Source organism: Ciconia boyciana, chromosome 4, assembly GCF_034638445.1.
Source record: "Ciconia boyciana chromosome 4, ASM3463844v1, whole genome shotgun sequence".
Lineage (NCBI taxonomy): Eukaryota > Metazoa > Chordata > Aves > Ciconiiformes > Ciconiidae > Ciconia > Ciconia boyciana.
This window is the reverse complement of record NC_132937.1, coordinates 11497132-11524359: the sequence shown is the minus strand read 5'-3', so window position 1 is coordinate 11524359 and position 27228 is coordinate 11497132. Positions and strand designations below refer to the sequence as shown.

The window sequence follows — 27228 nt, the reverse complement described above, 5'->3', positions numbered from 1 at the left end:
AGAACATAGCAACTTGCTTCATAATAATAAGGGACTTTCTTTTATGAAACAGTTGAATCTCACTTTGCTTATCAAACTGTGATCTACTGTTTCTGAAGAGTGATGTGAAACATTAGTGACCCTGCATGACCTATTTGAATTTATGCTTCAGTCCTCATTTCAGTTATTTATCTGGATAGACTTGTAATATTTTTTTCTCCTTTTTTTTTTCTAGGGTGGAGGGAAGAAGTTTATACAGCTGAACATCCTTTACTTTAAACTGTTCCTTCAGAAGAAATTTGTATAGCAGCTAAAATTTGGTAGATGAGAGGGGTAGATGAGTGAGCATACTGTAAAACTAGAAATTTGGAACATTTTTGTATAGAAGGCTTTGCCCAGTCCAGAAGTATGTTGCTCTTTCATTAAGTTTTTCTATTGTGCTCTAGGAAAAAACACATTGCCATACTACTTTAACATGCTGTTCACCGTTAAGTTTGGCTTGGATTGGCAATATGTTGTATATTGAAGCTTTCTGTAGGAAACTTTGCCCTAGGTACTTGCTCCCTGTTTCCCTGTGAGAGCTTGCAGCTTGTCTGTAATGTTGATTATATATGTTTGTGCAACTGCTGCTTTTCCTCATTTGAAGGGGAGGAAGGAGGAACGTGACTGTCTGTTATAGTGCATTGTCAAATTAAAACCAGCCATGACTCCAAGAATACACATACAGTTTCTTATGGGGAAGAGTATAAAACAATTCTTCCAGTGATAACTTCTGTTCTTGCTCAGACGGTTCCATCTGCTATGTTGTGTTGAGTTGTACTAGTATGTGTCATGCGTGGTTTAAGTATACTTTTGAATTTGGTTAGTGGTTAAACTTGTACATACAATAGTGGTGGTACTTCTGCTACCCAGTGCACACCCATAGTTGTAGGATAGTGAAGTTTTAATTGAATGACTTTGCATACTTATTTCTGCTTTTCCCACTTTACAAATGGCTGCCCTGATGATAATGTTAAAAAAGGCAGTGGGCAGAGAAAGCTGCTTACATGTATGAACATGTCGGTGATCTAATTATGGTGAGAGGTAGCTACTATAACATGATACACATTTGAGTTTTTGGTAAAGATTTGCTCTATTATTCTGTGGTCAGACTTAGGCTTGCTTTTAAGTTTGGAGAAACAGAAAGTTTCCCTTAGCTGGCTGTTAATCTTTTTTTAGAGTTTGAGGGCTAAACCCTCAAAAGGTGATATAGGTATGCAAATTAAATTCAGACTTGGCTGCCAGTGAACTGAACGGTATCAAGTTGGAATCTTATTTTTCTTTCTGTTTTGTTTAGATATTGAAGAAGGATAAAAAGCTCCTCAAGTGTTTGGACGGTTGAACGTGATCAGCATGAAGAGCTTAAAAGCGAAGTTCAGGAAGAGTGACGTAAGTATTTTTGCTTGGTTTGACTTGTTTCCATGCTGGAAACAAGTTCTTCACTCCCACCTTGATAAGGTTGTAGGTTAATGAATTACAGAGAAGAAAAAACTTTTTCCAAGCACAAAGGCGACAGCTGAGTACAGTATGGAGTAGGCTGTTTCTATTTGGAGTCCAATTCTGTTATGCAAACTAATGGTATTTCACTACCTTGCTCCCTATAACTGAATCATGCACGTGTGTGGGGTCTGCAGAACTTCTGTTAGATTGTGCTGGTGTCCAGATTGAAACTTTGTTCCAGGTACAGGATTAAGCCTAGTAAGGACTTTACTGCCTGATCATATTTCTGTCTAAGCACGATACCATTCTTATCAGTGTGGTGTTTGAGCACTTAACGAAAGGTCTCCTCAGTCTGTGGCAGGGTTTCTTTGTCAGCAAGAATACAGGAACCAGCTGTGCAATTAGGGCAGCTGTGGCTTATCAATTCCAGTGTGACAGGAGAGGTGGATATGAGGCTTGAGCAGTGAGGATGACAGACATAAATATGGAGGTCCTACAGGAGACTCTTCAGAACTGCATTTAGAGAGATGTTGGGTTGCACATCATATATTGACTCTTGCTAGTAGTAGTAGTATCAATGGAGACCCAAGCTTGAACTTGTATAGTAAACATACTTCCCTTGGAGCAGCAGGACTGCTGTAGTCCAGTCCTGTCCTTGTCTTTTCCTACCGCTACTCATTCCAGCTTCTTGTCATGTACTAATGTTAATGTTCATGCGATAGTGCAGTGAGCAGTCAGTGAAATAGGTGAGTTTAATTGACTTTCCAGATTTTGTGCAGAATTTGTAACAAATCTCCATGATCTGTGAAGAATGTAATGCTCCACCCTTCATCCTAAATTTGTGTGCTGCTTTGAAAGAAGTGATGCATTGTTGTTTGTCATGGCCAGATTCCCACAGGATCCTAGAGCAGCCATGTTTGGTGCAGATGCATTAGGTTTGAAAATGGAGCTTCTTTTAGAAGTTTTGATGTTCAGGAATATCATTACACACTGCACTCAGGAGTAGTACAGGCTGCGCTTTGATGTAAAGATGGTCTCATGGCACACCATTAGAGTGGTGTCTTTAGCCAGCTTGTAACACACTTCAGTAGCTGGGAAGAAGGAAGAGATGCTGTTGTGGTGTGATCTGCAGATGTGCTGATTACTGCTTAAAAGTCCTTTGAGCTACAGGTTAGCATTGGTTGCAAGCAGCTGTGGTATTGGCTTCCTAGCAGCAGCACTGGTGGATGCTCTACTCCTTCAGTTTAGCAAGAGCTCTTTCTAAAAAGACCAGCTAAATAAACAACCTTTGGGAGCAGTGTAACCCTTTTAACTACTTAAGCAGTGTTTGGCTTTTGCTAGTCGCCAGACTGAATCAGCCAGTGGCACGGTGTCTTGTGCCAATTCACAACAAATAAAAATTATGTCACAAGTCTCTGGTGTCTCATCTGACCGAATATGCCATGCAGTCTAGAATTGCTAGAACTTCGTGATCAGAAATTGTTGCTGCTGTTGTGACAAATAGCAACAATTGCTATTTGAGTTCACCTACACCAGTAAAACTTTTATAGGCATCTGCTTGAGTAATGAGACCGGTCCCTTGGCTAATGTATGAACACACTTGGTATTATAGAAGTTAGGTGTGCCTGTGTGTTAGGATGACTTTATTCACACTTTTATGCTAGTTGGCTGGGCTGCTGCTCTAGATCAAAGGCTAAGTGACATGCATGATGCAACTAGATCTTGCTGTAGCTAGTCCACCCACTGTTATAAATTGCACTGGTTCACTTCTTACTTATCCTCGATAACTCACTCGCACCTCTTCCCAAAACCAAGTGGAATCTGAAAGTAATTTCTGTTTTGATACTACTGCTGTCTATTGGCTGGAGACAAAGTTGACCACAAAGGATTTTTCAGATACCTGAAATTTAGATATGTAGCTCTAAGGGCACAGCAACCTAAATCTGTGTCAGTCTGGCTTCCTCTGTGTTGAAGCCAAACCTTAAGGGCATAGTTCAAAACAGCCAACAGGAGCTGTTCTATGTTTTGTGCAAGATAAGCAAGGAAAATTATCCTTCTCTTCTCTTAGCTATAATTTGTGAGGAGGAGGTTGGCCATAGCCAGCACGGGTTTATGAGGGAAAAGTCCTGCTTAACCAACTTAATTTCCTTTTATGACAAGGTCACCCATCTAGTTGACCAAGGGAAGCCAGTAGGTGTGGTTTCTTTTTGGATTTTAGCAAAGCTTTTGATGCTGTCTCTCACAGTATCCTTCCGGACAAAATGTCCAGCACACAGCTAGAAAAGTCCATAATACGATAGGTGAACAATTGGCTGATGGGTCAGACTCAAAGAGCTTTTTTGAGCAATGAAAGACTTTCAAAGCTCAATTTTTGAGCTTTCATTGTGAGCTGTGATATCATGTGGATATTTGTAATACAAAAATAAGGTGCCATGGTGGCTGGTACCTTATGAATACATCTTACAACAGTGGTAACACTGATCAATTAATGTAATTCTGGACTGTGTGCAATTCTGCTTGGTGTTGAATTTTTGTTCTTGTCTGCAGACTTCATAATTAGCCTTTGTGTTTCTGTTCCCCTTTGCAGAACAATGGGGAGGAGAAAAGGGCAGCAGCTCTAAAATTAATGAAAACCAGCTTACTATGCAGAAGTGGCAAGATAAGCAATGTTTGGAGAGGTTTAGCAGTAGACAGGAGGAAAGATGGAGCCATGGGTCTACAAAGTGCCAGTCCTAATAAGTGAGGTAATGTTGCAGTTGAGTGGGTTCCAGCAGGGTGGATGTCCATTTGCCCATCTGGAAGCAAGAAGATCCATCAAGTACCTGTGTTCTCTGACTAAATTTACTAATCAACAGAAACTGGAGGGTGTTACTAAAAATCTGGGTAGATGTAGTCAGCTCAGATACTCATACCAAGAAATAAGTGGTGCTGAATTTAAAAACAATCCACTAAGGAAGTGGTACGTGTATGGCATTGAATGTTGAAAGTTGACAGGCTGTTCCTGTCGCTGTCTCTAACCAGAGAGTTCAGATGTATGCCCTGGTCATTAGGCACACTCTGATCCTCACAGACTATTGTGTCTAACACAGTATTGAGGAAAGCAAGATAGTCAACACAATAGCTGAATAAACAAACTTTGCTTGCATAGTTGGCATTGTCTCTGTATCTTACAGCCTGCTTATCACTGAAATATACTTACCAGATAAAAGGTGAGATTAGATTGTCCAGCCAATTTCACTTTAAATCTCATGATTTCTCTTTTTCACAACTGACCGTGAAGCAGTTGTGCAGCAGAAATCCTGAAGACTTGAAAGGCTAAATGTCCCTTATGTGAATTGCAATTTGACCTTGATACATAGCTAAAATCTGTTGATTCAGTAGTTCTTCTGTCTTAAAACTTTGTTAGAAAGCAGTCTTTTCCATGCATCTCATGCTGATGATGAGTTTCTTGTTTATATATTTTTATTTTTAAGTGTAAGGAAAACCTGAGGATTCTTGGTGGTCCTTGGATAACCATTTGAGAAGTGTGGGGATTTTTTAAGTCTGTGTTTTGACACCCCATGGATTTTTTTTGAAGGAAAGAGCTGCCATGTGTACAGCAGTAAACAGTAGTCTATTAGATGTATTTTGGTTTTAGTAACATTTACTGAGTAATTTCAAGATGAGAAGAACAATCATCTGAGTTCATTGTAGCTCAAATCTTTAGAACTATGAGAAAAGGCAGAACAATGGGAGATGGTCACTTCAAACAGGATTGATTTGGCTTTTTTATTTTTAAAAAGTCCCTTGTGGGGTTTTTTTTCCTATGTTAAGATAAACATTGTTTCATTTATACAAATCTACACAATTAATTCTTGGCTTTACTTTCTTCTGTCTTATTGAGAATGATCGGTTGCATGTGGTGTGGTTACTGCTACATCCTTCACTATCTGAAAGTAAAGATAAATCTCCAGTTGCTGTATTGGTGATGTGCGAGGTGATAAACAATGGGCAGTAGGGGGACATATTGCCAATGCTCTGGCTGTATGTTACTAATGATTTAGATGTAGTTTTTCTTATTTTGTTCTAATGCCTCGCATATTGTGAGCTTTTTGCTCATCACTTTTCCTTTATCTCCACTGGAATGAAATCGATTACTTGAAAACAGCAGTAATTGCTTAAAAGAATATAGAAGCCCTGATGTACCTAGATGTGATGTTAACAGGAAATCTCACTGTTCCTCAAATGCAAAGATTGATTTCTTTTATCTTGTTAAAAGGCTTAAAAGTAGTAGCTGAAGGAAAAATACATCGTGGCCTTTACTAGGAAGTGAAACGAGCAGCATTTGTGAGCTGTGTGCCTCCCAACCCACGCAGAACTCCACTACATGCCTTTAAGCTCACTAGATGTGGGCCAACCGTATTCCTTGGTCTGTGGACTGTGTTATGCTCTCTTGGCCTCCCTTGCAGACTTCTGGGCTCAGCCTCTTCACTTTCTTACTCTTACAGAAATTAAATCTCACAGTTGTTATGAAGGATCAATCCTGGATCGATGGGCTGGGGCCAATTGTATGAGGTTCAACAAGGCTAAGTGCAAGGTCCTGCACTTGGGCCACAACAACCCCATGCAATGCTACAGGCTTGGGGAAGAGTGGCTGGAAAGCTGCCCAGCAGAGAAGGACCTGGGAGTGTTGGTTGACAGCCGGCTGAATATGAGCCAGCAGTGTGCCCAGGTGGCCAAGAAAGCCAAAGGCATCCTGGCTTGTATCAAAAATAGCGTGGCCAGCAGGACTAGGGAAGTGATCATGCCCCTGTACTCAGCACTAGTGAGGCTGCACCTTGAATACTGTGTTCACTTTTGGGCCCCTCACTACAAGAGAGACATTGAGGTGCTGGAGCGTGTCCAGAGAAGGGCAATGAAGCTGGTGAAGGTTCTAGAGCATAAGTCTTATGAGGAGCGGCTGAGGGACCTGGGGTTGTTTAGCCTGGAGAAAAGGAGGCTGAGGGGAGACCTTATTGCTCTCTCCAGCTACCTGAAAGGAGGTTGTAGAGAGGTGGGGGTCGGTCTCTTCTCCCAAGTAACAAGTGATAGGACGAGAGGAAATGGCCTCAAGTTGCGCCAGGGGAGGTTTAGCCTGGATATTAGGAAATTTTACTTCACTGAAAGGGTGGTCAAGCATTGGAACAGGCTGCCCAGTGAAGTGGTTGAGTCACCATCCCTGGAGGTATTTAAAAGACGTTTGGATGAGGTGCTTAGGGACATGGTATAGTGGTGGTCTTGGTAGTGTTAGGTTTACGGTTGGACTCGATGATCTTAAAGGTCTTTTCCAACCTGTGCGATTCTGTGATTCTGTGAAGAGGCTGCTTATCTCTGCTTTATTAACTGTGCAGATTCCCTACACTGACTGTATGGCTACTCTGCATTTAAAGCCTGATTGAAATTGTGAAAGCAAACACAGGTTTGTCAAAAAAAACCCCCCCACAAAACCCAAGAAACTTACAAGAAACACAAACATCTCAGCAAAACAGCAAACTCTTAAATGCATTTCTTTCAATTTTCATTGCCCTCTTGAGTGTTCTTGGTGCACAGCTCACAGCCTTCTGCAAATTCTAGTCATTTAAGCAAAGACCACACTAACATTTTTCTACAACTTCTCCCCCCCCAAACTTGCAGTCTCAGATGACCATTTCAGTCAGGTCATCTTTCCCCTTCTTTGCTGGTGAAAGACCCTTTCATTTCACAGCTCATAGTCCCCTTTTGCCAGGAAACTTTCTGGGCAGCCTCACTGGCTGATAGAAGCACCCTGCTGAGTGACTTGCTGTTCAGTTGTGTTATTCTGGGGTTCAGCATGAAAAAATGGTTTGCTTGGATAATAATCACTTCTTTATCCACAGAAGCTACCCAATGAATGGGTAATTATCAAGGTTTACTGACAATCTACTGTTAGTCTTTTGTTACCATTCCTTGTTCGTTCACTCCAACTGCTTCCTGCCTTCCCTATGGTGCTTTTTATCTCCTGTTCAAATGGAATTCACGGTCTGACACAAATACAGTCTCCAGTGTCAAACAGACCTTGTGCACTTTGTGTGGACAGTTACTCCAACTAGGCACAGTAGCACAAGAAGCAAGAGGAGGACGATGGATTAACGCTTCTGGTTGTAAAATATTCACAGGTTACTTGCATTGCTGCTACTGTCTCTACCTTTAAAGAAATGCATGTGTAAGCACTGTGAGTTGCAAATGTTTTGTCTTATGTAAAAACAATATTATTAGCCGTCAGTCACCTAAAATAGGGAATGTGGATGGCCAAGTTAAGCTGGAAAAGACTATTTCTGTTGTAGCAATTAGTGACATTTAGATAATATCGCTATGAATTAATTTCAAAGCCATTGTCACACTTTGCTTTTTTGACATTAATTAGAGGTCAAGACCTTACTTGTGGTAAAGTTAATGAACATAGCATCTTTTGGCATGGCCCTGAAGGGTGCTGCCTCAGTGGAGTGGAGTGCAGTGCAACAGAGTTCAGCTTGCAATGCCACTGGTGCCATATATGTGCCATGGGCAGATTTTGAAAGGTACAGAAAAGAGCTGGAGCCACAGCAATTGAAAGGGGCCTTGGAGACAGCAGCTTCTGGCATCTGCTAAGCTCTGAATGTCCTGGGAGCTGCTGCCACAGACTTGGACAAGCTGTTTCTGATAAGTTCAACAACATCTTGCCTCTCTGCAAGGGAGATTTCCACTCCCACCACACAAGTTTGCAAATACAGTCTCTAAATTGGGGATGGAGGGCAGGGAAAGGTGTAGGCTACTTACCCACTTATCACTGACCCCTGAGTTATAATGTTTTCAGATAAATCATTCTTTTGAGAAAAGCCATTGTCTGTTGTTTTAAGTTTGAGGGATGTTTTGTCTAGTGAATGCATTCCCTACAATAGGATTGTTCTTGTTTTTAAGACTCTCTTGGGAAGTCCAGCACATGCAGACTTTTGTGGATGACCTTGTGATGTAGTGGTGTTCAGTGTCTTTGCCATGCGATTGTTTGTGATGCCAGTCTTTAAGTATTCCTTTCCTTTTCAGACAGTGAGTTGCCGAGTTTGAAATTATCAAGAATTTCAATTTGCTACTCAGCTTCCCTGCAGTTCTGATTTCAGTGGAGATAACATAACTCTGTCTCCAGTAGGTTTGCAACAATGCAAGGTCACTTAAATAATCTCCTGTAGGCTGCTTGCCAAAGATAAAGAAACACAGTTGTCCAGTTAATCTTTGCTCAGGTCTTTGCACATGGAAAACACTGTGTACAAGTGCTAAGTGGAACTATTACCTCTTGTTATATGTTGTCATTTCTTGTGTGACACTTACTGGTAATCTCAAAGACAACTGAGGTTTAATATCCTGATGTGGTGGTGATGAAAAAAGTCGGTACCTTTTTTAACATCTTTTTTAATTCTTGAGCTTCTCCTCTGGAAAGGAAAATGTTCACTTTGTGACAGAGAAAATGCGTAAAATAGGTAATGCAAGCTTAAACTACAAAAAATGGGCTTTGATATGAAGGTTTATCTTTGGACTCAAAGCAATTTGTCAACTAAACACACTGTGTGTGATCCCAATGATGAAGGATTTTTACTGGGCACTTTCAGCCCCAAGTGTATAGTAACTACTTTATTAGTATCTTGCAACTATAGAATCATCCCTAGGTTTGCAGAGGAAATAACCTGTGCATAGAGGAAGTTTAGAGGAGCCACACAGTCAACAACTGTCAATACAATTACTGTCAGTAACCACTGCTAAAGTGTGTGTCTGTGCCTGATGGAGCTGCAGTTTTGACAGTTTGACCTATCCTGATGGTGATCATTGAAGGTGTTGTGAGCATTCTTCTTTTGGCTTGAGTATCATGCGCTTTTTAAAGACTAATCATAAACTGATGGTATAAATCAAGTCAATCAGTTCTCTCCTGCACTCTGCCTCACTCCATTAACCTTGACCAGACAGTGCCTTGTGCAGGAGTAGCTTTCCATCCCAAGCTTGGCTAGCTCTTTCCTGCCAACTTCTTTCTCAGGTTCCTAAATGTTTAAATGTGGAAAACACTTAACTTTTATGCAGCTTTCTGTGTGTCATTTCTTTGGGTTGGGATTTTGTTTCAGCTTTCAATGGTAATAAATGTGTGCAGGATCATTCAGGAGAGCCTGGGCACAGTGCTGGTACTAATAATCTTTCTCCCTTCTTTTTATTTTACCCCAGACCAATGAGTGGAATAAGAATGATGATCGGCTGCTGCAGGCAGTGGAGAATGGCGATCCTGAGAAAGTGGCTTCATTGCTGGGTAAAAAGGGAGCCAGTGCCACCAAACAAGATAGTGAGGGCAAAACTGCGTAAGTCCAACTTAAACTTGTGATTTAAGCACAAGGGAGGGGGAAAAAACAGCCTTGGATGTGCATGCCACTTACAGGAATTAAGAACCAGAGACCATCCTGAAAATGAAGTTTTCTTTTTCACCTGAAGCACAATACATTCTGGAAAGCTTCTTTCTGGTAGTCTATATTTGTAATTCTACATTTAAAATTCCATTTCAGAATCACAAACCTATTGAGGTAACTCGAAGCTGGATTGCTGGGTAGATTGGGGCCATTTTAGGACAGGGCATTTTGTGACTCGGGAATTTCATGGCACACTGCGGACTGCGTGCTCCAAAAGGCATTAATCTTTGGGGCTATTTTTTCCCCATGCACGTTAGTTTAATGACATAGAAATGAAGATAAATTTTCTAATGGGTTAGTTTGAACTGAAACTATGGTGATTGGGTTTTAAAATCTTGCAGATGCTAATGATTCGTGCAACTGTTCCTTTTTTGATTGAAGTTTGGCAATGAAAATTTTGAGTGAACGAGATTCCTTTTGCAGTCTTAATATATTTCATATATAGCATTTTCTTCTTCTATTCTTCCTCTTGTTCTCCTGTGAACATTCTGAATTGTGGAAGATAAAAGATGCCAGTAAGAAAATTACAGCCAAGAGATTGCTATCCTTAACTTTCTTATGGCATAGAAAGATGATTAAATGGATAAATGAGAAATAGGCATCCCGTGACAGAACCAAAGCCTTCATAAAATTCTGGATAGATGGGGAGAAAGGAAAACAGTTTCTAGTCTTTGGGAGAGGCAGCACAAGGCAGTTTATACCAAATAATAAGTTCTAATGAATTACCTCTGGGTTACATTTATTGAGTTAGTTACACTCTGTTTCTTGCTTGGTCTGTTTGTTTCCTACATCTGCTCTATTTCTGTTCTGCATCTGAGGAAACTGAGTTATGGCAGTGACTCATAATGACCTGCAACTTCTTACTGCAGAAGTCCAAGTCCTCTAATTCAAGTGGGCTTTCTCCACACTTTAATATGTTTTTAATTTAAATAAGTTGTGTGTGTGTGTTTTTCTTCTGAACATAATCAAAGCATGACTTCCATTGAATCTTCTGAATTACAGCTATGTCTAGCATCTCATGGTTTTACAGTCAACATAACTTCAGAGCTAGATTCTTAAACTGCACTGTATCCAGTGTAACGCCTATTTTGCAAGTTTCATATATAATTTGATACTATGAATTTTTTCTAGGGAACCAACCAAGACTGAAATGATCAATGAGTATGCACAAGCCTCTTAACTCTAAGAAATGGGATTGTTGTAACTGTAGGGATCTGGTGCAATGATTTTCAGCTTTACAGGGATACACTACAAAATTCCCCTTTTTTTCCTCTGTATTTGCAACTACAAAGAAGTTGATGACCATATATTTATATTAATGATGCAGTTACTAATAATGCAGATACAAGTACTTCTTTTAGTTGCTTGGAACAAATGTGAATTAATGCTATGAAGATCTCTGCTTTTGCTTGTTCCATATAAGCATTTAATTGTAATTTACTTTTTTAGGTATTTCTGTGTAGTGGTTTAAAAGAAAGCTTGAGAGAGAACGAAGAAAAACAGTATTGCTGTGATACAGAAATAAAGTTTGTCAACTCTCATTCTGTTTCCAGTGCTTTGGGAAACTTAGAAATAACCTGAGCAGGTCTGCTTTCTCAGTTTTGAAAGATAGAGACTGACAGGTGTACAAACGATGACACTGATCTGGAGAGACATAGCTACCAAAGAGTATCATGACCCAGAAATGTACTCCAGCATGGCTTATTAATAATGGGCAGTGTCTTGTTTGCATTTTTCCTGCTTCAGAGTCTTTTTTTAGTGTGTGTATGGATGCATCTGTGTGTATGTGTACACACGAACGCATGCTCTAAAACCAAAATACTGTTGTCTAAGCAGTATTCTCAAATGCAAAATTAAGTACAGCCATCATTTTTGTATAGGTAGGCTTGTTTCTCCTGTGTTTGCAGTACAATGCCAGGGCTTCATTCCTGCACAGTGATTCTGGGTGCCTAACATAGCTGTTTTGCCCTATCTCAGAAGCTCTGCTTGGAGGCATGGACCCTGCTGTAGCCCAGCACTGAGGTCTGTTAGTGTCCTGCAGAAGCATGGTACTAGTTTGTCAGCTACCTCATCTGGAACATAGGAGACTGTCATGCTGGGAAAGAGCAATCTGGAGAGGTCTTTTTGGGACAACTGGACACAATCGTGCTCAGATTTCACTGGTTACGTTTTAGAAAGTGATCTGCAGTGCAATGTGGGAAGGGAGCTCTTTGGATGAGTGGTCTATTGATTTGTGTAAGTATATATTGATGCATTTGTTTACATAATTAGGCTGAAGGTGACTAACCAGAAGAACATGATGGATTCATTTATATAACAACTTGCATAATGTGATTAAAGACTTTGGAATGTGCTTGAAAGCAAAAAAGGAGAAACAATTACATGTTGCAGTACAGGTTGGTTAGGCCTGTCGTTGTCTGTTCCCTTAAGGTGTGACATGTTTCTTTTAAGATCTCTTCTTTTTCATTCTTTTTGTTAATAACCCTTCAAACAAAATTCTCAATACTGCCCAGATCTTTATTTGAAGCATATTAATATAGTACATTATTTTAAACAGAAGGTGGAGAGGACTCTAATTTTTCATGCTTAAAGGGATACTTCTAAGTTTTTATTTTATAATCAAATGGCTTCTTAATATAAAATGCTTGAACTGAGAGGAACAGAGACCAGAACCCAGGATTTTCTGGTTTTGTCCTGTTGAGTACTGTATGTGTCATTCTACTGAGTCCTGCTACAATGTGCTCCAGCTCTGGCTCAGTTTTGGACATAACCGCCTAAATTTCACCTGTGTCCTCTTTTGCCTCTGTCCTATAGGTCCTTTTCTTTGTGGTTTGCCCACATGCAATAAAATAGAGATGCTTAAATTAATGAGGTCTAGGTACCAGTAAATTTCTTAGAGGTAATATTTACAGATTTTCATCAGGAGGTTTAAGTCTCCAGCAGTACCTCTTAATAAAATAAAAAAAAATTAATATTGTCAAAGTAATGAAATGAGGTTTTTAAGACTTGCCTGATTTTCCACACCACCACCCTGCCTCTGACTCAGTCCTTTCTATAAACAATAAATCAGTTTTAAGGCCTTGGAGCAAATACACCTTTGGCATAAGTTGATACAGCCCCATTGTTGCTCCCACTTAAACTGCACAGACTATTGCCAAGCACACTTGTAATAGAACCTATCTGGAAATCTGACTGCCATTGTAGTCTTATTCTGCCAGATAGAGTTTTTTTGTTTGGTTGGTTTGGTTTTTTTGTTTGTTTGGTTTTTGTCCAGCTTCCTTAAACAACAAAACAGTGCTTTCCAATCTGAAATTTGATCATTTGAATCTCACTTAAACTAACAAAAAAGGCTTTTCAAAGAGGGCTTTTTCAGGAGGGAATAGGATTCATTCATGTACTGCACTTTACACAAGAGCAAGTGTTCAAATGGGCTGCTATTTAAAGAAGCTGCTGCTATTATTGAAGGGGGGGGGAATTTTGGAAAGGATTCACAATGTATAAATGGCAGCACTTCCTTGTCCTAAAGTTATTTTATCTGTGTGCCAGTCCATCACTGCCATGTTTGCATGTTTCTGCAAGGTACTGAACTAGAATTAAATGCTTATGGCTACTAAATTAAACAATAGGTCTCTGTAATTTTTTTTTAACTGCAATTGAATCAGCTGTTGTTTCATAAAATGAGTCTGACAACTGTACAAAAAAGCTTTAGAAACTTCTACAAATGCATTTTTAAGGACTTTCTCACAAAACTATTGTCAATAGCAGTTAGTAGAAATTATATATTTTCATTTGAACCAGAATGTTCATGCCTTGGAGGCTGAGCTGAAAATAAATTTTGGAGCATATTCCAACCCCAAATCCTTTATATTTATCATGTACATAGTATTCATTTTTCTTTTCTTTCTTTTGGATTTTATTGTATAATGACGTGGGGTGAGTGGCATGAAGGACATCACTGTTCAAAAAATAAATCAGGTTTTAAATAACTTTTGAGAGAGAGTCTTTCCTTGTACATAATAATATTTATCTTAAAGGAAGCTATTAGAAGAATACAGACTTACTACAGTTATTATACTGTTCTAGTTGAGAAAGAAAACCATAGAAAATGGTTTAGATAGCTGATCTTCAAAATTGGATAAGTCAGGTGAGCCCGGTGCCTATGAAATGGAAGAAGAATTGATTAGCATCCTCCCTTTCTTGATTCCACATTGCTATAAATCCTCTAGGAGACCTTTGAAATTCAGGCAGTCTCTACATTATTTTCTTCTGCACGTTGGATGTCCTCAGTCTAACACCATGCTGTAGAAGATGTTTCTTTTGCACAGACTGTGTCATCTCTTCAAATTGCCCAAACACTTAAGTAGAACAGCATACTAGCATATTGTCTTTTGAAAACTGTACGAGGATAGGAGCTGCAAGATGGGTCTAGCGCCCAAGGATTGTCACCTCTCCAGGAATGGAGTTCATTGGTGTTCCAGTGACCTGATATGATCCCTGAGAGAAAATATTTTTATTTACTTTTATAATGATATTTAATTTATGGTGGTCCAGATGGTCACAACAACATCTAGGTTTCAGAGCATGGACAAAATAAAGAAGACCACAGTGACCTCCACCTGTGTTTTATCTCTAGCCAACAGATGGCTGAAATCTGGTTCTTATTCCAAAATTTCTTGTAAAATTTGTTTCCGTGGGAGATTTGGGTATAAAAGCTTTTAGAATCATAGAATCGTTTAGGCTGGAAAAGACCTTTAAGATCATCAAGTCCAACCATTAACCTAGCACTGCCAAGTCCACCACTAAACCATGTCCCTAAGCACCACGTCTACATCTCTTTTAAATACCTCCAGGGATGGTGACTCAACCACCTCCCTGGGCAGCCTGTTCCAATGCTTAACAACCCTTTTGGTGAAGAAATTTTTCCTAATATCCAGTCTAAACCTCCCCTGGCGCAACTTGAGGCCATTTCCTCTTTTGTCTTTCCAAAAATTTCCTGAAGTTCTTTTCAGGTTCAAATCCTGATTGTTCCTTTTTGTTCCTCCTCTCCCCTGCAGCATTGTTATGAATATAATTGAATTAAGATGTTGATATTAAATTCCCTGAAAAATTACTTTCCACTTTAGTCAAAATCTTAGAAATGTTAATGAAACACCTGGGCATGGTTGGGCAAAACTGTCCTCTGCCAGGATAGTAAATTGGGCTAATTAACTTTCTATTATGTTCAGTATGAGCCAATTGTTAATGTACAGTGAGAGGAAATGCTCATATCTCCTTAATGGATGAGCAATACTTAACTTTGATTTTATAATTTGGCAATACATGAAAAAAATCCACATTTCATGCAAACATTACTGTACTGTGAATCATGCAGGCTTTTAAATGAGATCCATGGAGTGGAATTCATGTCAGTGGTTTGTTCCTGGCTCTTGACTGAAACTCTGTAGACCATTTCTGATGGTTTTGAGTACATGACTCCTCACTTAGAGTTGGAGATGCACCATGATCCACTTTTTAGTACTTAGCTATATTTTTGACAGGACTTGAAATCAACAACATTCAAGTTCTATTATACGCATTTTTGAAGCAAATTTTTGTAAGACATTTTAGCATTTTTATACCTTCATGCTATTAAAAAAAAAAAAGTGAAGAAGCTGTCTTCTGAAGAGAGAGAAATTAATGCTCTTCAGTTTGATTTCAATTACAAAGGTCATAAATTTCACTTCTGAAAAATTGAAGCTTTTTACTTTCTCTCTTAAGTGATTTCCTATATTGTAAACAAATAAATTCCACTTCTTTAAAGAACAAACTTCCTATTTCATATAAAGTTCTTTGACCACTGAGAAATATCCCACAGGTATGGCATCTTACATGCACAGGACTTCCTGCAGATGATAGCTAGAGTTCAAAGGCGAAACAATCAGTCTGAGGAGAATAAACCCCCCATAATCCAGGAGGAAGCAGTTAACAACCTGCTATGCCACCTGGACACTCACAAGTCTATGGGGCCAGATGGGATCCACCCAAGAGTACTGAGGGAGCTGGTGGAGGAGCTTGCCAAGCCACTCTCCCTCATTTGACAGCAGTCCTGGTTAACAGGGGACGTTCCCGTTGACTGAAGGCTTGCCAATGTGATGCCCATCTACAAGAAGGGCCGGAAGGAGGATCCAGGGAACTACAGGCCTGTCAGCCTGACCTCGGTACTGGGGAAAATTATGGAGCAGTTCATCTTGAGTGTGCTCAACAGGCATGTGCAGGCCAACCAGGGGATCAAGCCCAGCCAGCATGGATTCATGAAAGGCAGGTCCTGCTTGACCAACCTGATCTCCTTCTACGACCAGGTGACCCGCCTAGTGGATGAGGGAAAGGCTGTGGATGTTATCTACCTGGACTTTAGTAAAGCCTTTGACACTGTCTCCCACAGCATTCTCCTGGAGAAGCTGGCGGCTCATGGCTTAGGCGGGTGTACTCTTCGCTGGGTAAAAATCTGGCTGGATGGCTGAGCCCAAAGAGTTGTGGTGAACGGAGTTAAATCCAGTTGGTGGCCAGTCACAAGCGGTGTTCCCCAGGGCTCAGTACTGGGGCCAGTCTTGTTTAATATCTTTATCAATGATCTGGATGAGAGGATTGAGTGCTGTCCTGGTTTCGTCTGGGATAGAGTTAATTTTCTTCCTAGTAGCTGGTATAGTGCTGTGTTTTGAATTTTAGTATGAGAATAATATTGATAACACGCTGATGTTTTGGCTGTTGCTAAGTGGTGTTTACACGGGTCAAGGACTTTTCAGCTTCCCATGCTCTGCCAGGCACACAAGAAACTGGGAGGGGGCACAGCCAGGATAGTTGATCCAAACTGACCAAAGGGCTATTCCATACCATATGATGTCATGCCCAGTATATAAACTGGGGGGAGTTGGCCAGGGGGTAGCGATCGCTGCTCAGGGACTGGCTGGGTGTCGGTCGGCAGGTGGTGAGTGGTTGTATCACTGTTTTTTTTCCCTCGGGTTTTGTTCCTCTCTTGCTCTCTTGTTGTTTTCCTTCTCATTACAATTTTATTATTATTATTACTGTTGTTGTTGTTATTGTTCCAATTATTAAACTGTTCTTATCTCAACCCACAAGTTTTCTTACTTGTGCTCTTCCGATTCTCTCCCCCATGCCACCAGGGGGGAGGGTGAGCGTGTGGCTGTGTGGTGCTTAGTTGCCGACTGGGGCTAAACCACAACAGTCTTTTTTGGTGCCCAACGTGGGGCAGGAAGGGATTGAGATAATAACAGATTAACCAGAGCGTATTAAGGAATTTAGATCTGTTAGTAGTTGTGGGACGCGATATTGATCCATCTGTTCTCGATAGTGGTTTACCTGATCTGCACCATGCTCATTTTTTTGCTGTACATGTTAAAGATCAGTGTTAGTTTTTGCAGTTTGCTGTGCTCTGCTTTAATTGGTGATGTTTTGCCTGGGAGATTTGTTATTAAAACAGTGACCTTGGGTTTATTTTGGTATCTAAGTGCTGTACTGAAACAGTTATTGTATGTTGGGTACCAAATTGTGGAGACAATTCGCAATTATACTTCTTCCTCTGAGAGGTTTTTTATGGAGGAAATACAGAATTGTACCTTCACTACTTTCTTCTACAATGTTTCCTCCTTCGTTACAATAACTTTTCATTATCTTGAACATCCTTGGGTAGTTAAGATACATCTGTTGGTATTGCTTGGGAATACTGTTTCAATTTTGTCCAAGATTAGTAGGCAATTTAAGAATATCATCCAGAGATCTGCCCCAAGGCTAGATAGTTATGAGTGGCAGGGTGTGTGGGATAGCATGGGCAAATGCCTAGAACGGTGGGCACCTCCAGTGTTTTGGAACTTGACCCCTGAACAAGTGCAGAATCCTGAAAAATTAGTAGAATATTTGGAAAAAGGATGTTGTCACCCTGACAATTCTAAGGAGACACAAATCACTGCAGTGTGCTGGGGCCTGGCCCATGCCTACCGAGCCCTGTTCAACACTATTCAGAACCCTCAAGGATCTGGTGACAAAACAACAGGCATTGTGGCTACTCTGGCCCCGCCTGTGACAGGCAGTGGCTGCTCCGGCCCCCTCTGTGACAGGCACTGCAGGTATTCCAGCCCCCTCTGCGACAGGCACTGAGGTCATTCCAGCCCCACTGCAACAGATAATGCGGTTCAATCAGAAAACCAACCTGTGTCAGTATCAGTCGCCCCTGTACATAAGAAGAAAGCGACAGTCAGCTCCTTTAAAAAGGGAAGATGAAAGAGCAGGGCCATCACAAGGAGAGGAAGAGGAAGAAGTTGTGGATGAGACAGAAACCACCCGATCCCTATCCCTGAGTGAGCTGCGAGATGTGCGAAAAGATTTCAGCCGTCATCCAGGTGAGCATATTGTCACCTGGCTGCTCCGATGCTGGGATAGCGGGGCCAATAGCCTGGAATTGGAGGGTAAGGAAGCCAAACAGCTGGGATCCCTTTCTAGGGAAGGGGGCATTGACAAAGTGATTGGAAAAGGGGCATCAGCCCTCAGCCTCTGGAGGCGACTCCTGTCAGCTATGAACGAAAGATATCCCTTCCAGGAAGATGTTATATATATCGCCCCGGGAAATGGACCACCATGGAGAGAGGTATCCAGTACCTGAGGGAATTAGCCATGTTGGAGGTGATTTATGGTGACCTGGACAATGAGTGGTTACCCAAAGCTCCAGATGAGGTCCAGTGCACACGACCCATGTGGTAGAAGTTGGTACGGAATGCACCATTGTCATGTGCCAACTCATTGGCAGTACTGACCTGGAAAGATGGAGATGGTCCAACAGTGGATGAAGCAGGTAGCCAGCTCCAGGAATATGAAGAAAGTATCTCTTCCTCCCTTGTCTCAGCTGTGGAGAAACTGTCCCGGGAGTTCCAACGATTCAAAGAAGATATGTCCTACTCTCCACCTGTATGGACCAGTGTCTCAGCTATTAGGAGTCAGCGTTCCTCTCCTCAAGAGAGAGGATATAGAGGGTACACACCACGGGGCACCCTATGGTTTTACTTGCGTGACCACGGAGAGGACATGAGGAAGTGGGATGGAAAACCTCCCTTGACCCTAGAGGCACGGGTACGTGAGTTGCAAGGAAAAACAATCACCAAAGGGGGTTCTTCCAGGAAAATTGCTGCTCCGGTTTCCAGTGGACAATTCCCCAGACAGAGTAAAAGGGCTGACCTTACTCCTGATCTTAATGAAGAAGCTCCTGACTCATATATACAAGAAACGGGTAATGAATACTATGATCAGGATTAGGGGGGCCCTGCCTCCAGCCAGGTGGAGGAAAGGGACAACCGGGTTTACTGGATTGTGTGGATTCAATGGCCTGGCACATCAGACCCACAGGAGTATAAGGCTCTGGTAGACACTGGTGCACAGTGCATCCTAATGTCATCAAGCTATACAGGGGCAGAACCCATCTGTATTTCTGGAATGACAGGGGGATCCCAACAGCTGACTGTATTGGAGGCCGAAGTGAGCCTACCTGAGAATGAATGGCAAAAGCACCCCATTGTGACTGGCCCAGAGGCTCCGTGCATCCTTGGCATAGACTACCTCAGGAGAGGGTATTTCAAGGACCGTAGAGGGTACTGGTGGGCTCTTGGTATAGCTGCCTTGGAGACGGAGGAAATTAAACAGCTGTCTACCTTGCCTGGTCTCTCAGAGGACCCTTCTGTTGTGGGGTTGCTGAGGGTTGAAGAACAACAGGTGCCAATTGCTACGACAGTGGTGCACTGGAGGCAATATTGTACCAACCGAGACTCCCTGATTCCCATCCATGAGCTGATTCGTCGACTGGAGATCCAAGGAGTGATCAGTAAGACTCATTCACCTTTTAAGAGTCCCATATGGCCAGTGCAAAAGTCTAATGGAGAGTGGAGACTAACAGTAGACTATCGTGGCCTGAATGAAGTCACGCCACTGCTGAGTGCTGCCATGCTGGATGTGCTGGAACTTCAATACGAACTGGAGTCAAAAGCAGCCAAATGGTATGCTACAATTGATATTGCTAATGCGTTTTTCTCAATCCCTTTGGCAGCAGAGTGCAGGCCACAGTTTGCTTTCACTTGGAGGGGCGTTCAGTACACTTGAAATCGATTGCCCCAGGGGTGGAAACACAGCCCTACCATTGGCCATGGACTGATCCAGATGGCACTGGAACAGGGCGAAGCTCCAGAACATCTGCAATACATTGATGACATCATCGTGTGGGGCAATACAGCAGAAGAAGTTTTTGAGAAAGGGAAGAAAATAGTCCAAATCCTCCTGAAAGTTGGTTTTGCCATAAAACAAAGGAAGGTCAAGGGACCTGCACAGGAGATCCAGTTTTTAGGAATAAAATGGCAAGACGGACGTCGTCAGATCCCAATGGATGTGATTAACAAAATAACAGCCATGTCTCCACCAACTAGCAAAAAGGAAACACAAGCTTTCTTTGGCCTTGTGGGGTTTTGGAGAATGCATATTCCAAATTACAGGCTGATCGTAAGCCCTCTCTATCAAGTGACCTGGAAGAAGAACGATTTCAAATGGGGCCCTGAGCAACAACAAGCCTTTGAACAAATTAAATGGAAGATAGTTCATGCAGTAGCCCTTGGGCCAGTCCGGGCAGGGCAAGATGTAAAGAATGTGCTCTACATGGCAGCTGGCAGCTGGGGAAAACGGCCCTACCTGGAGCCTCTGGCAGAAAGCACCAGGGGAGACTCGAGGTCGACCCCTAGGGTTTTGGAGTCGGGGATACAGAGGATCCGAGGCCTGCTATACTCCAACTGAAAAACAGATATAGGCAGCATATGAAGAGGTTCGAGCTGCTTCAGAAGTGGTTGGTACTGAAGCACAACTCCTCTTGGCACCTCGACTGCCGGTGCTGTGCTGGATGTTCAAAGGGAGGGTCCCCTCTACACATCATGGAACTGATGCTACGTGGAGTCAGTGGGTCGCACTGATCACACAGTGAGCTCAGATAGGAAACCCCAATCGCCCAGGGATCTTGGAAGTAATTATGGACTGTCCAGAAGGCAAAGATTTTGGAATATCACCAGAGGAGGAGGTGACGCGTGCTGAGGAAGCCCCACTGTACAATAAACTACCAGAAAATGAAAAGCAGTATGCCCTGTTCACTGATGGGTCCTGTCGTATTGTAGGAAAACATCGGAGATGGAAAGCTGCTGTATGGAGTCCTATACGACAAGTGGTAGAAACTGCTGAAGAAGGGGAATCGAGCCAATTTGCAGAAGTAAAAGCCATCCAGCTGGCTTTAGACATTGCTGAACAAGAAAAGTGGCCAGTGCTCTACCTCTATACTGACTCATGGATGGTGGCAAATGCCCTGTGGGGGTGGTTACAGCAATGGAAGCAGAACAATTGGCAGCGCAGAGGCAAACCCATCTGGGCTGCAGCATTGTGGCAAAACATTGCTGCCTGGGTAGAGAACCTGGCTGTAAAATATATCGCGTAGATGCTCATGTACCCAAGAGTCAGGCCACTGAGGAACATCAAAACAACCAGCAGGTGGATCAGGCTGCTAAGATTGAAGTGGCTCAGGTGGCTCTGGACTGGCAACAGAAGGGTGAATTATGTATAGCTTGGTGGGCCCATGATCCCTCAGGCCATCAAGGAAGAGATGCAACATATAGATGGGCTCGTGATCGAGGGGTGGACTTGACCATGGACACTATTGCACAGGTTATCCATGAATGTGAAACATGCGCTGCAATTAAACAAGCCAAGCGGTTAACGCCTCTGTGGTATGGAGGACGATGGCTGAAATAGAAATATGGGGAGGCCTGGCAGATCGATTATATCACACTCCCACAAACCCGCCAAGGCAAGTGCCATGTGCTTACAATGGTGGAAGCAACCACCGGATGGCTGGAAACATATCCCGTGCCCCATGCCACTGCCTGGAACACTGTCCTGGGCCTTGAAAAGCAAGTCCTATGCAGTAAGTCTGCTAGTAAGTCTGCTGCCTCCCTGGGGCCCAGGTGAAGGATATCACGAGGATACTCCCTAGCCTGGTACAGCCCTTGGACTATTACCCCCTACTGCTCTTCCATGTGGGGGGTGATGAAGGTGCAACACGAAGTCCTAGGGCAATCAAAAGATACTTCAGGGCCTTGGGACGGCTAGTAAGGGGCTCTGGAGCACAGGTTATTTTCTCCTCTCTCCTTCCACTTGTGGGCAGTGACACTAGAAGGAACAGAGGCACCCAATCTATTAACTCATGGCTCCGTGGCTGGTGTCATCGCCACAGATTTGGTTTTTTTGACAACGGGTTGGTCTACACAGCACCAGGTTTTCTGGCGTTTGATGGGATTCATCTTTCTCAAAGGAGAACTTGCGGGGCTCATTGACAGAGCTTTAAACTAGACTTGAAGGGGGAGGGGGATAATATCAGGCTTGCCCGAGGGAAGCTGAGGGACGACGTGTCACGGTTAGAGGGAGCGGGTGCCAGTGAGGGCACTCAGCCTGTGTCTCTGAGATGTGCGGGGTACACTGGGGCACAGTTGAAGTTGTACAGAGTTGAGCTAGGGGATACTGAGGCAATAGGAGCCAAGAGGGAAACACCAGTGAAACACCTCAAAGCACACAAGGGGCGTTCTTCTATGAAGGAGACACAGACGGCAGCCCAGCTGAAGTGCCTCTGCACCAATGCACGCAGCATGGGCAACAAGCAGGAGGAGTTGGAAGCCATTGTACATCAGGAAAACTATGATATGGTTGCCATCACAGAAACATGGTGGGATGACTCGCACAACTGGAGTGCGGCGATGGATGGCTATAAACTCTTCAGGAGGGATAGGCGAGGCAGGAGAGGCGGTGGGGTAGCCCTATACGTCAGGGAGTGTCTGGATAGTTTAGAGCTTAATGATGGTGATGATAGGGTGGAGTGTCTATGGGTAAGAATCAGGGGGAAGGCCAACAAGGCAGATATTGTGGTGGGAGTCTGTTACAGACCACCCAACCAGGATGAGGAGACTGATGAACTATTCTATAAGCAGCTGGGAGAAGCCTCACGATCGCTAGCCCTTTTTCTTGTGGGGGACTTCAACCTACCGGATGTCTGCTGGAAATACAATACAGCAGAGAGGAAACAGCCTAGGAGGTTCCTGGAGTGTGTGGCAGATAACTTCCTGACACAGCTGGTGAGGGAGCCAACTAGGGAAGGTGCCCCGCTGGACCTCTTGTTCACGAACAGAGAAGGACTTGTGAGCCATGTGATGGTTGGAGGCCGTCTTGGGCAGAGTGATCACGAAATGATAGAGTTTTTGATACATGGAGAAGCGAGGAGGGGGGTCATCAAAACTGCCACCTTAGACTTCCGGAGGGCAGACTTTGGCCTGTTTAGGAGACTGGTCGAGAGAGTCCCCTGGGAGGCAGCCCTAATGGGCAAAGGAGTCCAGGAAGGCTGGACATTCTTTAAGGAGGAAGTCCTAAAGGCACAAGAGCAGGCTGTCCCCAGGTGCCAAAAGACAAGCCGGTGGGGAAGAAGACCGGCCTGGCTGACTAGAGAGCTCTGGCTCGAACTCAGGAAAAAGAGGAGAGTCTATGACCTCTGGAAGAAGGGGCAGGCAACTCAGGAGGACTACAAAGGTGTAGCGAGGCTGTGCAGGGAGAAAATTAGAAGGGCCAAAGCTGAGCTAGAGCTCAATCTGGCTGCTGCTGTAAAAGACAACAAAAAATACTTCTTCAAATACATTAGCAGCAAAAGGAGAGCTAAGGAGAATCTCCAGCCCCTAGTAGACGGGGGAGGGAACACAGTGACCAAGGATGAGGAAAAGGCTGAGGTACTTAATGCCTTCTTTGCCTCAGTCTTTAATAGCAGGGCCAATTGTTCCCTGGGTACCCAGCCCCCCGAGTCGGAAGACAGGGACGGGGACCAGAATGGAGCCCCCATAATCCAGGGGGAAATGGTTAGTGACCTGCTGCACCACTTAGACACTCACAAGTCTATGGGGCCTGATGAGATCCACCCGAGAGTACTGAAGGAACTGGCAGATGTGCTCACCAAGCCCCTTTCCATCATTTACCAGCAGTCCTGGCTAACTGGGGAGGTCCCAGTGGACTGGAGGCTTGCCAATGTGACACCCATCTTCAAGAAGGGCCGGGAGGAGGACCCGGGGAACTACAGGCCTGTCAGCCTGACCTCGGTACCGGGGAAGCTGATGGAGCAGATCATCCTGAGTGCCATCACACGGCATGTAGAGGATAACCAAGGGATCAAGCCCAGCCAGCATGGGTTCATGAAAGGCAGGTCCTGCTTGACCAACCTGATCTCCTTCTACAACCAGGTGACCTGCCTAGTGGATGAGGGAAAGGCTGTGGATGTTGTCTATCTAGACTTCAGTAAAGCCTTTGGCACGGTTTCCCACAGCATTCTCCTGGAGAAACTGGCTGCTCATGGCTTGGACGGCTGTACTCTTCGCTGGGTAAAAAACTGGCTGGATGGCCGGGCCCAAAGAGTGGTGGTGAATGGAGTTTACTCCTGTTGGCGGCAGGTCACAAGCGGTGTTCCCCAGGGCTCTGTGTTGGGGCCAGTCCTGTTTAATATCTTTATCAATGATCTGGATGAGGGGATCGAGTGCACCCTCAGTAAGTTTGCAGATGACACCAAGTTGGGCGGGAGTGTTGATCTGCTTGAGGGTAGGAAGGCTCTACAGAGGGATCTGGGCAGGCTGGATCGATGGGCCAAGGTCATTTGTATGAGGTTCAACAAGGCCAAGTGCAAGGTCCTGCACTTGGGCCACAGTAACCCCATGCAACGCTACAGGCTTGGGGAAGAGTGGCTGGAAAGCTGCCCGGCAGAGAAGGACCTGGGGGTGTTGGTTGACAGCTGGCTGAATATGAGCCAGCAGTGTGCCCAGGTGGCCAAGAAAGCCAATGGCATCCTGGCTTGTATCAGAAATAGTGTGGCCAGCAGGAGTAGGGAAGTGATCGTGCCCCTGTACTCGGCACTGGTGAGGCCGCACCTCGAATACTGTGTTCAGTTTTGGGCCCGTCACTACAAGAGAGACATTGAGGTGCTGGAGCGTGTCCAGTAAAGGGCAATGGAGCTGGTGAAGGTTCTAGAGCAGAAGTCTTATGAGGAACGGCTGAGGGAACTGGGGTTGTTTAGCTTGGAGAAAAGGAGGCTGAGGGGAGACCTTATTGCTCTCTACAGCTATCTGAAAGGAGGTTGTAGTGAGGTGGGTCTCAGTCTCTTCTCCCAAGTAACAAGCAATAGGACAAGAAGAAATGGCCTCAAGTTGTGCCAGGGGAGGTTTAGATTGGATATTAGGTAAAATTTCTTTACTGAAAGGGTTGTCAAGCATTGGAACAGGCTGCCCAGGGAAGTGGTTTAGTCACCATCCCTGGAGGTGTTCAAAAGACGTGTAGACGTAGCGCTTAGGGATATGGTTTAGTAGGCATGAAGGTGTTGGGTTGACGGTTGGACTAGATGATCTCAAGGGTCTTTTCCAACCTTAATGATTCTATGATTGTTTGATTCTTTTCCTTCTAGGAGCCAACTTGCAACTTCTGTTTTATACTTGCTTTTTCACACAGGCTGATAGGATGGCTATTCTTAATAAACTGTTGCATTTCCTTATCTATTAGTAGGGCTGTCATCTCAGAAGAAAGCAAGTTGCCTTCTGAAAGGCCCCTGTACACATGTTCGCATAGCCTTTGAGCCACCCGTTCCACTCCTGCTCACAGGTAGGATTGGCAAAACCTTTAATGCAGCATCAGGCAGCCACTGGAATTCCCTGTAAAGCAGCTCCATTCACAGAGTTGCGAAATACCCAGATTTTACCAGACCTGGCCAGGTTTCAAGAAGTTTATCAGTTGCTTGGATCAAAGTATAGCCTAGATGGTTGGAAGTTTTTGTATGCCTGGCTTGAAACAGCTGCATCTTGGCTCACATGGAGGCAGAACCCAGTGCCCCACTTCTGCGTGACGAATGCTTTGGCTACTTTTTGCACTTGTCTTATCTGATCTGGCAGGGGAACACGAGGGAAGCATGCCTCTCATGGGTTGAGCTAGAATCAGACTTTCTAAGGATGGAGGGTATGGGTCTAAGGCTGCGGTTGTTTTTCAGATTTATATCTACATAATGGGCTGCAGTTGTTTTACATGTTTTTCAAAGACTTATGCAACCAAATGAGCTATATGTATAGATTTTATTTACACCAGCTGGCTGCTACTGGCTTAAAAAAGTACTCTAATCTAGGAAGGGAAAGGGAACAGACAGCCAAAACAGAGGAACATGCAAATGTTGGACTTATTTATTTCTTTTTAGCTTCAAAATGAGGTCTCAGGCAATAGACTATGCTGGTGACTGCTTTTTATCTGGCTTATATATCACTCTGTATTTTCTGCTACCTGCTTTACAGGTGCATTCTGTGTTAGGAAAGTACTAACTGGAAAATGTAGGAAAGCTCTGAAGTTGGCTGTTCCTGCACATGTCTATATTCCAGTTCCTACTCTTCTGCAGAAATGCAGAGTCTTAAAAGCTTTAGTATAGTTATTCTGAAATGCTAAATAAAAATATATTTGCATAATCATTTAAAGAGTTTCTAAAATGTTAAAAGGTCATCTTAACCAGTAGTCTCTGAAGAATGTGTTACTAGTAGATTAATTACTATAAGTATGTATTATTGCACTCAGTTTGTAATTCCCCAATGAAGTAAGAGAAGTTCACTTTATACAGTTTAATAAAAAATCCATATAGTTCTGTTGCTTCAAATCTGAAAAGGTCTGAAGTATTATAAGTGTAAAAGTCACAGAAACTTCAAACACCGCATATAACCTTGAGCTATCCTTTGTCAACGTCCTTAATGTCGCATAAGGATATCCATGCTCTTTGGTTCTTGGAGCACTGTATGTAGTTCTTATGCCTTGCTGGATTTTCATGCAACAAAAATATTTTCTTTAGGTTAACTTTTACTCAGTTGTTCTCAGCCTTTCCAGCCTTTTCCTGGCCTCTTGTTATGCTCACATGCTTTGGGATTTCCTTGCTCTGATTTAATGACTTTTCATGTACTAAGGTGGTTATTAGCTTTTGCTGGCCCATAGGCAGCAGTACCAAGTGGGTTGTGTTGGAGGACGGAGGCTGAGGGAGACACTAGTCATTGCTCTCATTGTTGGGCTTAATTTTAACTTTGAACTCTATTCTGACCTTGCAAGAAAGTGCAGCAAATGGGTAGATGGTTTTACCTAACTCAGGGAGGAAGTTACATTGATCTGGATATATCCATGGCATCCTCAGGGATTTCACCCTATGCTAAAAAGATAT

General features: G+C 43.2%; 1 protein-coding gene across 10 annotated transcripts in view; it reads left to right on the top strand.

Moving 5' to 3' along the window:
* The window catches only part of RAI14 (retinoic acid induced 14), a 90654-nt gene that overhangs the window by 10525 nt on the left and 52901 nt on the right, over positions 1-27228 (top strand). For 9 of the 10 annotated variants that reach the window (XR_012042322.1, XM_072860482.1, XM_072860478.1 and 6 more), the window contains exons 2-3: positions 1316-1407; positions 9676-9806. Coding sequence is in view for 9 of the 10 variants with exons in the window: in XM_072860482.1 (XP_072716583.1) it covers positions 1372-1407; positions 9676-9806 (167 nt within the window). In the remaining variant the exon portion in view is untranslated. Of the gene's footprint in view, positions 1-1315; positions 1408-9675; positions 9807-27228 lie in introns of those variants that run through there. The other variant, XM_072860487.1, reaches the window with a different exon arrangement.